Source organism: Nomascus leucogenys, unplaced genomic scaffold (genome assembly GCF_006542625.1).
Source record: "Nomascus leucogenys isolate Asia unplaced genomic scaffold, Asia_NLE_v1 Super-Scaffold_361, whole genome shotgun sequence".
NCBI classification, from domain to species: Eukaryota; Metazoa; Chordata; class Mammalia; order Primates; family Hylobatidae; genus Nomascus; species Nomascus leucogenys.
The window spans coordinates 1,590,067-1,608,053 of NW_022095772.1; the positions used below are offsets into that span (position 1 = coordinate 1,590,067).

General features: G+C 39.5%; 1 protein-coding gene and 2 non-coding genes across 3 annotated transcripts; all 3 read left to right on the plus strand.

The window, feature by feature from the left end:
- Positions 1 to 334: 334 nt before the first annotated feature.
- On the plus strand, positions 335 to 17,374 carry CCNB1IP1 (cyclin B1 interacting protein 1). The gene is made up of 6 exons (XM_030808350.1): positions 335 to 531; positions 1,683 to 1,760; positions 3,116 to 3,230; positions 12,241 to 12,574; positions 14,971 to 15,304; positions 16,991 to 17,374. Exons 4-6 carry the CDS (start codon positions 12,278 to 12,280, stop codon positions 17,191 to 17,193), a joined length of 834 nt encoding a protein of 277 aa, XP_030664210.1. The 5' UTR covers positions 335 to 531; positions 1,683 to 1,760; positions 3,116 to 3,230; positions 12,241 to 12,277; the 3' UTR covers positions 17,194 to 17,374.
- Positions 1,949 to 2,025, plus strand: LOC115833638. Its single transcript, XR_004029022.1, has one exon. It is a non-coding gene; the product is annotated as a small nucleolar RNA SNORD126 (small nucleolar RNA).
- On the plus strand, positions 5,459 to 5,606 carry LOC115833637. Its single transcript, XR_004029021.1, has one exon. It is a non-coding gene; the product is annotated as a small nucleolar RNA SNORA79 (small nucleolar RNA).
- Positions 17,375 to 17,987: the final 613 nt, after the last annotated feature.

Consider the following 17,987-nt stretch of genomic DNA (forward strand, 5'->3'; position numbering starts at 1 on the left):
TCCTGCTGATCTGAAAACATTTTACATAGTTAAAGCATTGTAGAAATATAGGGCAAGGAAGAAGTAAAATAACATTTTGATCATATCTGTCTGAGATATTTAAAATGCTTCAGTTTCTTTCCAACCTACTGAGCTAGCATGTCACTGCATTACATTTTAAAGCAAACCATCTTCTTTAGCTCTGCTTATTTCCTGTACGAAGTACCATGGTGGATTGAAGAGTATGGAGTTTTGATGGAATTCAATTTAAATCCTAGCTCTTACTAGTTAGGTGACCTTAAGAAATTTATGTAATTTTTCTGAGCCTCAATTTTCCTGTAAATAGGGGGTTGTAAAATGTAAATGATACAAATTCTATACTGCTTGACAGATAGGATTTCTAAAGAATGATAACCACTGCTTTCTTATCTGTCAGCTTATTTTAGACTCATTCTTAAAGGCACTGATGTCCAATGGAGGCTTCTGTTATGATGGAAATGCTCTATGTTTGTACTGCCAATATAGCTATTGAGTAATGAAAATGTGACTAAGGTAATGGAGAAATTTACTTTTTAACTCTAATTAAGTGGTTACTTATTGGACATGCAACTTTAGGGTCCACTTATGACCCACTCTTTTTGCTTCATGAAGCCTTCCTTGACCAATTCTACTTTTCTTAACCTTACTTGCTTTCTACTACTTATTTGGTGGTATGTTAATTTCTATGAGTCTTGTCTTTCTGGCTAGATTGTATCTGAGGTTATGGATTTTTAAATCTCCACATTGCTGCATGAAAAAGAACACAATGATGAAAGTATAACTGCAGTATTTTTAGCTAACAAGTTTTAGATGATCATAACAAGTAAACACAAAAAATTTTCTAGCTAGTAATTAGGTAAAGAGTAGGGAATAGTGTGAAGGTTGCCTGCAAAAATGAACTGCGTATCTAGTATGTATGTGACCTGAAAGTTCAGATTACATGCAAATGCTGGAAGAGGAAATTAAAGCAAGCCTCTTTCTTACATTGCCATCTTGTGGCAGACTTGGGTTACAAATGTTACTAATTCAATTTTTCTATATAAAGGGAAGATTTTCTTCAGATTATTTTGACAAAGGATTACGAAGAATAAAGGTTAAATACCATCTGGCATTGGCTCAAATGAAATTGAAACATGCTTTGAAAAAACTATTTTGGATTATTTTCTCAGTTATCTGAATCTTACAAGTTCTTGACTCCTTCCTCTTGCATAACTGTTTTCTTACTGTGAAGCTGTTAACCTTTATAGCCTTTCAGAAGTTGGTTAGACTATTGTGCAGTTTTATCCAAGCTTGTAAATTTATACAAAATTAAGCTTGTGTAGGGGTCCTGCTCAGTTTTTTGTTGTTGTTGTTGTTGTTAAATTTTTTTGTTTTGTTTTGTTTGAGACAGAGTCTTACTCTATTGCCTAGGCTGGAGTACAGTGGCACGATCACAGCTCACTGTAACCTTGAACTCCTGATCCTGCCCTATTTGATACTGAGCTTGGGCATTTGGTGACATTTTCCAAATAGATGAGTCAATAATTTATATTAATGAATGGAGAGTTAAATAAAGGATGAACGGTTACTCTAAACTTTCTTGTGACTTGGTGTAGAACATGCTGGTGTGAGTTGTCATGTAATCATAACCTTTGTGAATTAATTTTTTTTTTTTAATTTTCCAGAAATGATCCTAGGTAATTGATAGATCCTGTGGTTCAACTGGATTTCTAGATAGAAGCTGGATTCATGTGATGCCAGAGGTAAGAGTAAGAGCAAAATCTTCATTTTTACCTCATTTGGATTTCTAATCACTTAGAAGACTTGGGACTCAGTGTTATTAGTGGATGGAATTTGGTAATTCAAAAAAATCCCCAGTTCTAACCTTAGGAGAATTTTCCTGTTTAGGGATGAGGAGCCAGTGCTGGTTTGCCCTTCCCCAGTCATTTACAGTTTGCCATGATGAAATGCATGTTAAGTCCGTGTTTCAGCTGATCAGCCTGATTAAACACATGCTCTGAGCAGACTAAAGCTAGGGGCAAACACCTGCAATTGAATTCTGCTTGTTGGAATTCATACTGGGATTTAGTCTGTAATCCCAGGTAATTCTTAAATCTTAATAAATTATGAATTTGAGACTAATGTTTTGTTGTGCTTTGATCTTTTGTGATATCTCTATATCCCCAAAAAATCACTTTTGTGAGTTAGAACTAGGGTCAGGAATCATTAATCTAAAAGTTAAAACACTACAGAAAAAGCACTGGCAATGGTATAATTCTATAGGCAATTTAGCCTGGCAGTTTTAAACTAATCATTATTTTATCAATCTATACATATAGATTAAAGGAAACGCAGAGTTGGTTAAATCAATTTTGTGAAGACTATATGGTACAACACTATAGAGTCACCTAAAAGTTATGATACAGGTTTATGTTTATTGAAATAGAATGGTATTCATGACACATGAAAAACAGATTATATAGAGCAATATGTTTCTGCTTAAATATTTTTATATGCATATGTTTGCTTAAGAAAACTGAAAGGATATATATACTAAAATACTAGGGGTTATTTTCTCTAGAATTGGGTTCTACAAGCAATCGTTTATTATTATAAACCTATTTTCTAATTTTATTGTATTCATGTATTATAATATTTTAAAAGTTATTTTAGGTAACTTAGGACAAGCTTATATTCTTTACCCGTGCCTGCATTTTCAGCAGAGAATTAGGTAGAAAGAAGGGTGAATACAGGAAATACAAACAACTCAAAGTAGTATCAGAACTTGAAATAATTTTTTTTTTTTTTTTTTTTGAAACGGAGTCTTTCTCTGTCCCCCAGGCTGGAGTGCAGTGGCGGGATCTCGGCTCACTGCAAGCTCCGCCTCCCGGGTTCACGCCATTCTCCTGCCTCAGCCTCTCCGAGTAGCTGGGACTACAGGCGTCCGCCACCACGCCCGGCTAATTTTTTGTATTTTTAGTAGAGACGGGGTTTCACCGTGGTCTCGATCTCCTGACCTCGTGATCCGCCCGCCTCGACCTCCCAAAGTGCTGGGATTACAGGCTTGAGCCACCGCGCCCGGCCGAAATAATTTTTTAGCTTTTGTTGTCTTTTGCAGGAGTAAAATTTCAAGAGACTGAAACCAGATCTGAGTTTTGCTGTTCCAGCCTGGACCTCTTTGGTGCTGTAAATCCTGGATATACAGTAGATGAGTACTGCGTTTTTCTTTTATGGTAAGGCTTACGTTGAGATTGAGAAGCTTTGACATATATATGAGTCTTTGAAAATTCAGGTTTGTGACTTCATGGCCAGCTGCTATGGTGCTATAAATTTCACTTTTTATTTTTTATTTATTTTTTATTTTTTATTTTTTTTTTTGAGACGGAGTCTTGCTCTGTCCCCCAGGGTGGAGTGCAGTGGCGCGATCTCGGCTCACTGCAAGCTCCGCCTCCCAGGTTCAAGCCATTCTCCTGCCTCAGCCTCCCAAGTAGCTGGGACTACAGGCGCCCGCCAACACGCCCGGCTAATTTTTTGTATTTTTAGTAGAGACGGGGTTTCACCGTGTTAGCCTGGATGGTCTCGATCTCCTGACCTCGTGATCCGCCCGCCTCGGCCTCCCAAAGTGCTGGGATTACAGGCTTGAGCCACCGCGCCCGGCTAAATTTCACTTTTTAAAAGTCAGTTGAGGCCAGGAGTGGTGGCTCACACCTGTAATCCTGGCACTTTGGAAGGCCGAGGTGGGTGGATTGTCTGAGCTCAGGAGTTTGAGACCAGACTGGCCAACATGGCAAAACTCCATCTCTACTAAAAAAAATACAAAAAATTATCTGGGCCTGGTGGTGTGCGCCTGTAGTCCCAGCTACTCAGGAGGCTGAGGCAGGAGGCTGAGGCTTGAACCCAGGAGGTGGAAGTTGCAGTGAGCAGAGATAGCGCAACTGTACTCCAGCCTGAGTGACAGCGAGATTCCATCTCCAAAAAAAAAAAAAAAGTCAATTAAGATGTTGAGAAGTAGCATTGTATAGTATATATATGGGTTCTGGAGACTGAGTTCAAACCCATGCTCTATCACTTCACCAGTTATACAGCATTGGCAAGTTTCCTAATATCTGTGTCTTAGTTTTATATTTTAGAGGATGACAACAGTATTTGACTCAGGGTGGTTATTTTGAAGATTAAATTAGTAAGGGTGTGGGTAAAGCATACGGTAAATGCTCAGTTTGATGTTAACTATTTTGTCATCAGAATCCATGTGTATATTTCTCTTAGATTCTGTACTACCTGGCAATTTTTGACATCTGCATAATAGATTGACGAAAATTCTTTGTTTTGGCCTGATGTGATGGCTCACGCCTGTAAACCCAGCACTTTGGGAGGCGAAGTGGGCAGATCACCTAAGGTCAGAAGTTCAAGACCAGCCTGGCTAATATGGTGAAACCTCGTTTCTACCAAAAATACAAAAATTAGCTGGGTGTGGTGGCATGCACCTGTAATCCCAGCTACTTGGGAGGCTGAGGCAGGAGAATCTCTTGAACTTGGGAGGCAGAGGTTGTGGTGAGCTGAGATCGCACCACTGCACTCCAGCTTGGGTGACAGAGCTAGACTTCATCTCAGAAAAAAAAAAGAGGAAATCTTTTTATTGCTTATATATCTTTCTGTTAATTAGACTACCCCTCATTACCTTCACCCCGCCCCTCAAAACTTAATTTCTAGAATTAGTCATAGGCACTATAATGTGTATCTTTATATAATTGTTGGAATAACATTTTCTTTAGTTGATTAATCTTGATTTTGGTACTAACTTGTTATCTAGTTCCTCATTTTCCCTTGCTGGATCAGTTGATCCTTAATGATCTCTTCTAGTTCTTACTTTTTTTTTTTGGGGACGGAGTCTCGCTCTGTCACCCAGGCTGGAGTGCAGTCTCGGCTCACTGCAAGCTCCGCCTCCCGGGTTCACGCCATTCTCCTGCCTCAGCCTCCTGAGTAGCTGGGAATACAGGCGCCTGCCACCCTACCCGGCTAAATTTTTTTTGTATTTTTAGTAGAGACGGGGTTTCACTGTGGTCTCGATCTCCTGACCTCATGATCCACCTGCCTCGGCCTCCCAAAGTGCTGGGATTACAGGCGTGAGCCACCGTGCCCGGCCTCTAGTTCTTATTTAGATGTAATGATTCCTATCTTATAAGAGTCTCTTGATGTCTTCATTTTTTTTTTTTGAGACAGGGACTCACTCCATTGCCCAGGCTGGAGTGCAGTGGCATAATCAGGGCTCACTGCAGCCCTGGCTGCCCAACCTCAGGTGATTCTCTCACCTCAGGCTCCCAAGTAGCTGGGACCACAGGCCACCATGCCTGGCTAATTTTTTGTATTTTTTGTAGAGATGGGGTTTTGCCATGTTGCCCAGGTTGGGATGTCTTTATTTTTTATAAACGTTTCTTAAATTAATGTGGTTGGAGTTAAACTTTGATGGCTGTTCCTCTCACTGCTTGAAGCCTTAGGCAGTGGGATTTTGATCCATCATATATCAAAAATGGCTTATCTTCACTCAGGGCACCATGAGGATGGGCTGGCTGTCCGTTAGTGCCTTCTGATTTTTGCGGAGTCAAACAATTACTAAACAGGTGGTGATTCCAGATTAAGAAAATGTACCTGTGATTAAAAAAATAAAAGAAGCAGCCTAGTTTCAAAACACGAGCATATAGTAATTAGATAGCTGTCATCTGGCACAATGAAATAAAACCAGTTGATTCTGAGAGTTACTGAAACATACTCTAAAGTCATTCATGTTCAAATTTTAAATGGTTTACTCAGTTTTTTAGAGTGGTTGCTCACACACATATCAGGGCAGTTTTAAAAATACACTTTTTGGCTGGGTGCGGTGGCTCACATCTATAATCCCAGCACTTTAGGAGGCTGAGGTGGGCGGATCACCTGAGGTCAGGAGTTCGAGACCAGCCTGGTCAACATGGTGAAACCCTGTCTCTACTAAAAATATAAAAATTAGTCGGGCATGGTGGTGCACACCTGTAGTCCCAGCTACTTGGGAAGCTGAGGCAAGAGAATCGCTTGAATCTGGGAGGTGGAGATTGCAGTAAGCCGAGATTGTGCCACTGCACTCCAGCCTGGGTGACAGAGTGAGATATTCTGTCTCAAAAAAAAAAGAAAAATTTATATACCTAAAACTTTTCTTTGCAGTATGAAGGTAGATAATTCTTCAAGTTAAAGATGGACTTTTTTCACCAGAAATGGCTTTATGGAATCAATTTGCAAAAATGTAAGAGGTGGCAAAGGAAAGAATAAAATAATATTTTCATTTTCTTATGTTATTCTTAGATCCTTTGGTAGATTGTAAACTCCACGAAAGCAAGATACCTTCTTTTTCCCTAAGGCCTGGCCCAAAAGAGATACCAAAAAAATACTTGCTTATATACTAACTTAGTCTCTGGGTATGGGAGCCATAGAGGGTTCATGGTGGGGTGGTGGGGAAGGTGGGGGAAGCCCTGATTGACAAACCAGGGCAGTTTCCAAAAGGAATTCTTGGCATGTGTACTCAAGGAGACATGTATAGAACATTCACTGTGGTATTGTTTTTAATTGTAAAACCTGGAATCAGTGCCTATTATAAGAATGACTGCCAAAACCAATCTATTTATGTGAGGAATAGATACATAAAACCTTACTGGTACTTAGTAGGAAATCTTTTATTGTTAATATTTTATTTACAATCTTACTTGATATTTATCATTGAGTTAAATTGCACATACCATTCAGGTATGGTTAAAAACTCATTTCTGCTTCATGTTGAAATATTCTCAATTGTTTTGGCTAAAGCATACTGTCCTGTATGCTGTGTTTACATCCATGATGGTATATTTAACATGCAAGGGGTACAAAATAAAATCCAAATATTGAAAGTCTGGTATACTTTACTGTTTTTGTAATGAGATTTAATACTCGTGCTTATACCAGAATCTCACAAATGGTATGCAACTGTACTAACTTGTGTTTGCCAGAATATGAAACCTATTCTTTAAATTAAGATTCTTGATCACGCCTGTAATCCCAGCTCTTCAGGAGGCCGAGGAGGGTAGATCAGGAGGTCTAGGAGTTCAAGACCAGCCTGGCCAAGATGGTGAAACCCCATCTCTACTAAAAATACAAAAAAAAATTAGCTGGGTGCGGCAGCGTGCCTGTAGTCCCAGCTATGCAGGAGGCTGAGGCAAGGAATTGCTTGAACCCGGGAGGCAGAGGTTGCAGTGAGCTGAGATCGTGCCACTGCACTCCAGCGTGGGTGACAGAGCGAGACTCCGTCTCAAAAAAAAAAAAGATTCTTGAAATTGCTTCATCAATAATATACATTTCATGAATATTCAGTAGTTTGTCTAAAAACAGTAAACAACTGAGTTAAACCATTTTACAAATTACAAGAAATATGTTAGGTCTTCAGGCAGTCAGACTTTTCTGTTGCAAATCTCAACTTTTGGCTATAAAAACAAGGTATCAAAATAAACAGGAAGTTACTTCTATGTGTTCAAATATAGCAAACTAGTACTTGAAACTCAAAGCCTTTTCTCCTTCATTATAATATCTTCAGACTGCTTTTCTCTATATAGATTCTCATGGAAAGTATTTCTTTTCTTTTTTTTTTTTGAGACGGAGTTTTGCTCTTGTTGCCCAGGCTGGAGTGCAATGGCGTGATCTCAGCTCACTGCAAATCCACCTTCCAGGTTCAAGCTATTCTCCTGCCTCAGCCTCCTGAGTAGCTGGGATTATAGGCATGCACCACCATATCCAGCTAATTTTTGTATTTTTAGTAGAGACGGAGTTTCTCCATGTTGGTGAGGCTGGTCTCGAACTCCCGACCTCAGGTGATCCGCCCACCTTGGCGCCCCAAAGTGCTGGGATTATAGGCGTGAGCCATTTCGCCTGGCCTGATTCTTATGGAAAGTATTTCACATCTATAATTTTTTTTTTTTTTTTGAGACAGAGTCTGGCTTTGTCGTCCAGGCTGGAGTGCAGTGGCATGATCTTGGCTCACCGCAACCTCCGCCTCCCGGGTTCAGGCTATTCTCCTGCCTCAGCCTCCTGAGTAGCTGGAATTACAGGTGCCTGCCACCATACCCAGCTAATTTTTGTGTTTTCTTGTAGAGATGGGGTTTGATCATGTTGGCCAGGCTGGACTCAAACTCCTGACCTCAGGTGATCCACCTGCCTTGGCCTTCCAAAGAGCTGGAATATAATTTTGTTCTTCTGAGTAGTTTTGTCTTTGTGGTTGGTTGCCTTGTTTTGTATAGTCAATAAATATGATGAAATATCATTCTAAAAGCAAATGAAAGATAACATATCTAATATTTTGATGCATATTGTATCCCTTGCATGGTAAATATAACCTAGAAATGTTATAGACTAGACTACCACTCCATCAAATAGTGAAGTTGTTGGAATGTTTGCTTTCTTGAATGTTGTGGTCACTCTGGCCTTCACAACTCCTATTGTAAGTTATTCAGACTCTTTATGTTGGGAAGAATGAATTAAAGTTGTATATATGAAAAGCAAAACTTTAGAATTATTGAAAAGCAAGAGTATGATATTGGAGTAGACATAAGTACAAAAACAAAAAGTTGATAAATTTGTGTACACTAAAATTCAAACTTATGTTTGCATGTCATATTACTGTTAAATGACTCCATATAAATCAAGAAAATCATCAAAGGACATGAACAGGCAAATCACAGATGAGGATCCCTGAGTAGTCATTCAGATGAAAAAATGCTCACTCTTACGAGTAATGAAAGAGTTGTACATTAAAACAACGCTGAGATACCATTTCACTGTCATCAGATAGACAACAATGAAATAAAGTAAAACAACCTGACATGTCTGCATGTTGCTGAATTTATAGCATTGGGCTCTTCTCTACTTTGTTGGTGGCAGTGAAATTTATGCTTTTACATTGGAGAGTGGTTTGGCAACATTTAGTTGATTTGAAATTGCTTATATACTAACCCAGGCTCTGGGTGTTATATTCTAGAGGAATTTTTGGCATGTGTACTCAAGGAGACACGTACAGAATGTTCATTGCAGTATTGTTTTTAATTGTAAAAACCCGCAATCAATGTCTATTAGAAGAATGGATAAATTGTAGCATATTTGCAGTACATGGTGTTAAAATGAATTAATGTTAAGTATTTATTAACTTAGATACATCTCCAGGAAGTGATCATATTGCAGTACGAAGGGAATTGGCTAGGATCACAAAGTTAGGTACTAGTCAAATTAGAATATTTTGCATTTTTCAACTTTAAATGAGTTGTACTTTTTTTTGTATTAATATTTCTACATTTGGCATAGTTAAAACCAGAATTCACACAGAAGGCTCGAACAGCCAAAAACAGATGTTAGGGAGTATATGGTTCACACATGAAGATCTCATTTTTTTGAAACTGGTTTATACCAGAATTAAGTTACCACTTTAAAGTTATCAGAAGATATTTTAGGAAATGTACAAAGGCCTAATTACTCTGAAAAGTTGACAAACCTTGTAGGAAGTTGCATAGTTTTTGACAGTTTTTTGTTTGAAGGAAAAAGATTTGATATTGTGGTTTGGCACTACTCAGGGGTTTGCAGGGTTTGATGTCCATTGCGTGGCTAATTGCATCTGTTACTAATTCATAATAGGTTCACAACATCTGGAAAGATGGCTACAAAAGACGGTATAAGGCTGGGCATGGTGGCGCACGCCTGTAATCCCGGCACGTTGGGAGGCCGAGATGGGTGGATCACTGGAGGTCAAGAGTTTGAAACCAGCTTGGCCAACATGGCGAGACCCTGTGTCTACTAAAAATACAAAAATTAGCGGGGTGTGGTGGCATGTGCCTGTAATCCCAGCTACTCCAGAGGCTGAGGCAAGAGAATCGCTTGAACCCAGAAGGCGGAGGTTGCAGTGAGCCGAGATTGCGTCACAGCACTCCAGCCTGGGCGACAGAGTGAGACCCTATCTGGAAAAGAAAAAAAAGCTTCATTAAGATTTATATCCTGAGGACCCGTCTAGCTTTCCTCTTCAGGCTAATTTTTAATCTGAATTCCAACAGATCTATATAGATTAAGCAGAAAATAATTACCTAAAGCAGCTGCTATGGGTAAGCACAGAAGAGCAAAGAAAATGACAGGCAACAGCATTAGAGTGAAACTGGCACAGTGCAATCATTTAAACACTGCCAGCAGTTCCAGGAGAGCACGCAGGTAGGTCACCTCAAAGTTCTGACCCTCAATACTATCGCTTAATTAATTATTATTATTATTATTTTTTAAGACGGAGTGTTGCTCTTGTTGCCCTGGCTGGAGTGCAATGGTGCGATCTCGGCTCACTGCAACCTTTGCCTCCTGGGTTCAAGTGATTCTCCTGCCTCAGCCTCCCGAGTAGGGATTACAGGCGTCCACCACCACGCCCAGCTGATTTTTGTATTTTAGTAGAGACGAGGTTTCACCGTGTTGGCCACGCTGGTCTGGAACTCCTGACCTCAGATGATTTGCCCGCCTCAGCCTCCCAAAGTGTTGGGATTACAGACGTGAGCCACCTTGCCCGGCCCACTATCGCTTAATTTAAAGAGCTGTAATGCATGTTTGTAATGCAGACTCAAGGAAAATTATAATTTCCTTAAATGTGTATAGAGGATGTGTGAGAGTGGAAAGATGTCTATTCCAAGGTGGATAAAAAATAAAATGGTGGACTACCTCAACATGGAGGTGCTAGCTGTCCAATTACAGCTGTCACAGTGTTTCTGGGAATTTCTCCTGATTCTTAGCCGGAGCTGTTGGCCGCAACTCCCTCAGCCTGCCAGGTCCCAGGATGCTTCGGGGCAACCCCACGCATGCGCGCTCTGGCGTAGTTTCCTGACGCACTCGCGCACAGAGAATCCTGGAATCTTCACTTGGGGAGCTGTGGAGGCGACGGAGTTTTTCCGCGCTTTTTCTTTCAGCCTCAGATTAAGTATCGTTTGTTATTATTATTGTTACTATTATTTTCTCTACTGAGCGTGGAAAGCTGGCTGAAAATTCCAGAGTGTAATTTCTGTGGGTCTGTTTCTCTAAAACTTGCCCCTCACGCAGCTTGTACAGACATTAGATTGGCGCTTACTCCCAGCTGGTGGAAGATTCGGAATTAGCTGCGCCTCTCCTGCGTGAGAGAGGACTCAGCTTTAAAGCTTCCCAGCTCCTCTGCTTTCCCGCTGCCCCCTACTCTGCCAGACGTAAAATAGGCCTCTTAATCTTAACTGTGGCTGCCAGGTGACATACCTGAGGAAACTCACTCAGCGGGGCTATTGGGATAAAGGTGTGCGAGTGTTCCTTTCTGTCGACCCGGAGGGCCAAGGCAACTTCCCCCCCCGCCCCCCCCCCCCCCCCCGGGACGGAGTCTCTGTCGCCGGCTGGAGTGCAGTGGCGCGATCTCGGCTCACTGCAAGCTCCGCCTCCGGAGTTCGAACGATTCTCCTGCCTCAGCCTCCCGAGTAGCTGGGACTACAGGCGCCCACCACCACACCCGGCTAATTTTTTGTATTTTTAGTAGAAACGGGGTTTCACCATGTTAGGCTGGTCTCGAACTCCTGACCTCGTGATCCGCCCGTGTCGGCCTCCTAAAGTGCTGAGATTATACGGGGGTGAGCCACCGCGCCCGGCCTATATATATATGTTTTGAGAGATTCTTGCTCTGTCGCCCAGGCTGGAGTGCAGTGGTGTGATCTCGCTTCACTGCAACCTCTGCCTCCCGGATTCAAGTGATTCTCCTGCCTCAGCCTCCCGAGTAGCTGGGATTAGAGGCTTGAATCACCACGCCTGGCTAATTTTTGTATTTTTAATAGAGACTGGGTTTCACCATGTTGGCCAGGCTGGTCTCGAGCTCCTGACCTGAAGGGACCCGCCTGCCTTGGCTTCCCAAAGTGCTGGGATTGTAAGCTTGAGCCACTGAGCCTGGCCCACGTATATATTATTTTTGACTTTAGCAAGCTTGTAACCACCTTTGTCTTTACCTTTTATCCTTAAAGTGTTTTTAGAAAACCGGACAAACAAGGAGCACAATTAATATTATTGAGTAACTGAAATCAATATATCAATTATAATAAATACGAGGAATATAATGTGCAGTATTTTATGATAAAAACGTGCATGTTATATTTATTTTTTACTTATTATTTATTTTATTTTCATTGCAATTTAACTTACTTGGCCTTTTTATTTACCCCTTCTTAGGACTCTCTTCAGCTTCTGGAGACCTCACTATCCTCTTATGTCTTTGTGTGAAGACATGCTGCTTTGTAATTATCGAAAGTGTCGCATCAAACTCTCTGGCTATGCATGGGTCACTGCCTGCTCTCACATCTTCTGTGATCAGCATGGCAGTGGTGAGTTTAGTCGCTCACCAGCTCTCTGTCCTGCCTGCAACAGTACCCTTTCTGGAAAGCTAGATATTGTCCGCACAGAACTCAGTCCATCAGAGGAATATAAAGCTATGGTACTGGCAGGACTGCGACCAGAGATCGTGTTGGACATTAGCTCCCGAGCACTGGCCTTCTGGACATATCAGGTTAGTGCTTAGTCTAGTTTCTCTTGAGCATATGATTTATGGCATTTGTGGGAACTTCTAGTGTCTTTCCTTCGTTATATTATTATTAATTTTTTATGAGTATATGAGAAACTCTTTTTTTTAAATTATTTTCAAAAGCAATAATGTTTATTGTTGAAAATCAAAAGGAAGAAAATTAAAGCACTCATAATTCCATCACTCAGAGATAACTATTGTTGATATTTTGGGTATACACACTCTCTCTCTCTCTTCTGTATAAAAGTAAGATAATAACACACACAGTTTTACTGTTAGAGTTGACAATATATTATATCTGGTATGAATTTTTCTTCCTTTTGAGACGGGGTTTTCTTGTGTTGCCCAGGCTAGTCTCTAACTCCTGGGTTCAAGCCATTCTCCCACCTCAGCCTCCTGAGTAGCCTATGCTTCACTTGGTATGAATATCTTGTTAAATATTTTTTAGTTAACTATTCTATAATCATATTTTAATGGTTATATTGTATCATAATTTATTTCCAAGTTATTAAAATGCTGTGATAAGCATTCTTATCAAATACACATCCTTAACTTTTTCCCTTATGATTTCTACTTTTAATATTTCCTTTGAAAGACCTCCCTGTGGATGACTTTAAGCATGTCCTTGAATATATTGTTACATCTTACATATACACTTATACTTAAGGATGTTTGTCATCTGTCAAGTAACTTTTTATTATATTTTTCTGGGTAAGTTGTTTCTCTTACACGCTCCTCTATTTTTCAGCTCCTTTGGTTAAATACCAAATAGTGTTTTTGCTGGCTTATGTGGTGAGAGTATGTTTATTTTTGTAAGCAACTGCCAAATTGTCTTCGAAAGTGGCTGTACCATTTTATATTGCCAGCAGCGATGAGTGAGAATTCCTGTTGCTCCACATCTTTGCCAGAAGTTGGTATTGTCCATGTTCTGGGTCTTGGCCATTTTAATATCTGTATAGTGGTATCTCATTTTGCATGTCTCTGATGACATACGATGTGGAGCATCTTTTCATATGCTTTTTTGCCTTTTTTTTTTTTTTTGGTGAGGTGTATATGAAGTTCTTGGTCTATTTTTAGATTGTTTTCTTATTGTTGAGTTTTAAGTGTTTTTTTTTTTTTTTTTTTTTTGAGACGGAGTCTCGCTCTGTCGCCCAGTCTGGAGTGCAGTGGCGCAATCTCGGCTCACTGCAAACTCCGCCTCCCGGGTTCACGCCATTCTCCTGCCTCAGCCTCCCTAGTAGCTGGGACTACAGGCGCCCACCACCACACCCGGCTAATTTTTTTTTTGTATTTTTAGTAGAGACGGGGTTTCACTATGTTAGCCAGGATGGTCTCGATCTCCTGACCTCGTGATCCACCCGCCTCGGCCTCCTAAAGTGCTGGGATTACAGGCGTGAGCCACCGCGCCCGGCCTTAAGTGTTCTTTTTATCCTTACTGTTGAGTTTGAAGTATTCTTTGATCCTTTATCAGAGCTATCTTTTGCAAATATACTCTCCTGATCTGTGGCTTGTCTTTTCATTCTCTTACAGGGTCTTTCACAGAGCAGAGATTTTTAAGTTTAATGAAGTCCTGCTTATCAATTTTCTCTTTCATGGATTATACCTTTGGTGTATTTTAAAAGTCACTGCCAAATCCAAGATCACCTAGATTTTACCCTATGTTATCTTCTGGGAGTTTCATAGTTTTGCATTTTATGTTTAAGTCTGTGAACCATCTTGAGTTTATTTTTGTGAAAAGTGTAAGATCTGTCTAGATTCATTGGGTCCTCAATTTTTTGCTGGCTATTGGCCACAGGCTGTTCTTAGTTACTTGCCTCTTGGGCCTTCCTGACATGGCTGCTTGCTTCCTCAAAGCCAGCAAGGGAGTGTGTCTCCCTAGTAAGACAGACCGTATAGTCTTAGGTAATATACTTATGAAGTGACAACCTGTCACATTTTCTGTAGTATTCTAGTCACAGATCCTGCCCACGTGCAAGGGGATAGGGAGTTACACAAGGGTGTATGTACCAGGAGACAATGATAATTTGGGGTTGTCTTAGAGTCTGTTCTTCATGCTCTGGATTACTTGAAAAATGGGATTATATTTCTTAAAAACCTTTGGAAAACATGTCACTTGTTAAAGTAAGACAAATACTCAGTTCTATTGGTGGTATAAAGTTAGTGGTTTGAGAGTATTCTTCCAGAATTTTTTTCTATGCATTTAGTAACATATTGTTTTCTGTGCCTCATTGTGTATCCTGATTGCTTCTTAAACTGGGTTCTAAATGTTAAAATAACCTCTCTGTATAAGCATCTTTCTTTTCCTTTTGTGTTTGTATAACATTTTACAATATATAACTTTGTACCCAATACATTAAAAATCTTTTTTCTTTTGGAACCAGGTACATCAGGAACGTCTCTATCAAGAATACAATTTCAGCAAGGCTGAGGGCCATCTGAAACAGATGGAGAAGATATATACTCAGCAAATACAAAGCAAGGATGTAGAATTGACCTCTATGAAAGGAGAGATCACCTCCATGAAGAAAGTACTAGAAGAATACAAGAAAAAGTTCAGTGACATCTCTGAGAAACTTATGGAGCGCAATCGTCAGTATCAAAAGCTCCAAGGCCTCTATGATAGCCTTAGGCTACGAAACATCACTATTGCTAACCATGAAGGCACCCTTGAACCATCCATGATTGCACAGTCTGGTGTTCTTGGCTTCCCGTTAGGTAAGAAAGGACGTGTATCAAGTGTCTGTGCTTTAAATCAATGATTTTTTATACTGCTCTGCCCACTTCCAAGCATTCAGTGGAGATGATAAGACAAGCATTGAGTTGTGGTAGGCTATGAATTCTTCACCCATGTTTCAACCTGTACATCATTGCTTTTATCTATTGTATTTGCTTACATTTAAATTAAAGCTTTAATTTGAGCAGAGTTAATGTCTGCAAAATGAAAGTTTGCAAATTGCTACATTAAGTTAAAAGCTACATAGTTGTAGTAATAATAATATTAGTTGTCATTTATTGACACTGTTGTGTTTTATATAAATTCATATAATTTAAAAAACTTTATGAAGTAAGTATTATTGTCCCTCTTTTATGCAGATGAGAAAGCTGAGGCACAGAAAGTTATTTGGTCAATATCACTAAACTGTTTTCAGAGCCTATACTCTTAACCATTTGCTATCCTCCAAGAAGGCTATGTTTCAATTTTTTTCACCTGCCAATACTGATTGTACAATTCTTAAGTTGTCAGTTTGGTTGTTTTGTTCTTTTGTCTAATCATTTTTCCATTTATCAAATATTTAGCAAATATGTTTTATGTACCAGGTTGTTAGGTATGATCCTAACTAATGAGGATATAAAGATTATCTAAATAGGATTCTTTCTTTAAATCACAATCTAGTATGATGCCATCTCTTTTCTGCTTGTTAGGTGCCTTGCAGATGGAATGAATCTCCTATCTTCCTGAGCTCTCTCCTTTATACTACTCTTTATGCAACAAAATCCAATAGATTTTTGCTATGCTATTAATGGAAATTGTTTTTGGCATACAAAAAAGTGAAGCCTCTTGTGCTGGACTTTCCTAATACTCATTTTTGGATATTTACTATAGGCTGAGGAAAAAGATTTAATGGGGGAGGAGCTGATGTCTTAGAAAAGGTATGAGGTGGTCAGGTGCGGCCCAGCACTTTGGGAGATTGAGGTGGGAGAATCACTTGAGCCCAGGAGTTTGAGACCAGCCTGGGCAATATAGTGAGACCCTGTCTCTACAAAAAAAAGGGGGCAGGTATGAGGTGATGAGATGAGGAATATCAGATACAAGAATAAAAACCTAAATTTCTGCTTAACTTTCAGTTTTACTTATATAATGTAATTTAGTCAGTCAGTTACTGTAAATGGGCATTATAGATATACTTATTTTTTTGTCACTGTCCACATTTGTCTTTTTTTCATATTCACCAGTTCTTTCCCATTCCTTTTTTTGTACACAGTTAACCTTTTTATGTCCTGCTGCCACTGTTAGCTTGAAGGATATATAGTCAGCATTTTCCTGTAGTTATTTGGTCCTTTAAAACCTATAATAGCCATGGAAGGGTTCAGTGGAAGTAGTAAATGTTCATTTAATCTGATCTATTATCTGCTTTGTCTTAAGCCTATGCTAATTGATATTGGGTCATGGTATATGCCAATATTTCATAGCTATATTTTTTCTAGAATGTTTATTACAATGTTTTTTAAAAAAATTATTCTTAACCTGGGGCAAAAGATTTTATATGTCTGTTTTTTCCTAAGACAAATATTGGAGAAAAAATATATATTCATATATATATATATTTGAGGATTCCTCTGAAGTAGATTAGATAGATAACAAATGAATAAAATTATGTTTTTCCCTTTTTTCTGCCCTAGGTAACAACTCCAAGTTTCCTTTGGATAATACACCTGTTCGAAATCGGGGCGATGGAGATGGAGATTTTCAGTTCAGACCATTTTTTGCGGGTTCTCCCACAGCACCTGAGCCCAGCAACAGCTTTTTTAGTTTTGTCTCTCCAAGTGGTGAATTAGAGCAGCAGCAAGTTTCTAGCAGGGCCTTCAAAGTAAAAAGAATTTGAGCCATGCATGGTGTCACACACCTGTGATCCCAGCTACTTAGGAGGTTGAGGCTGGGAGGATCACTTGAGCCCAGGAGTCTGAGGCTATAGTGATCTAAGATCATGCCACTGCACTCCAGCCTGGGCAACAGAGTGAGACCCTGTTTCTACAAAAAAAATAAAGATAATTTAGCTAACTTTACAGAATGTTTCTGTGTTCATCTTTAGTGATTTCATTTAGCAAATCTTTTTTCTAGATAGGACTCCCCATCTTCCCTATGCTTTTAAGTCTCTGAAGTTGTTTTCACATTATCAGCATAACAAACACATTGGCAGTGGAGAGTGGTTTAGAGTCTGGTTTCTTTGTTTCCATTATTTAAAGCATAAGCATTTTATTAATCTCAATTCCATTGTGAACTGCTGAATTTTCATCCCTAGTGTGAGAAGGTCACAATAGTATTTGTTTCAATAGATAACTGTTTCTCCCTGGGCTGTTTCTGACTGAGCTGTGTTGTTTATGCCTTAAGTACCTGTGTTATATGCTACATGTTGCTTTGAATTCTGGTATTTATGCATATCTGTATATGTAAGTATGTTAATGTACACTGATGTTTTTGCTGTATTTGCCAGTATGTTTATATGAAAATTTTGGTCTTGGAAAATGGTGGGTGATGTGTGGTTTGTTATTTGGGTATGTGTATTTATTTGTATATATTTATGTATTTACCTTCATATTAACTTGTTTGGAGGTGTGCTTATGTCAGTGAATGAGAGTACAATTTGATGCATGTATGTTCAGTCCCTATTTGTATTTA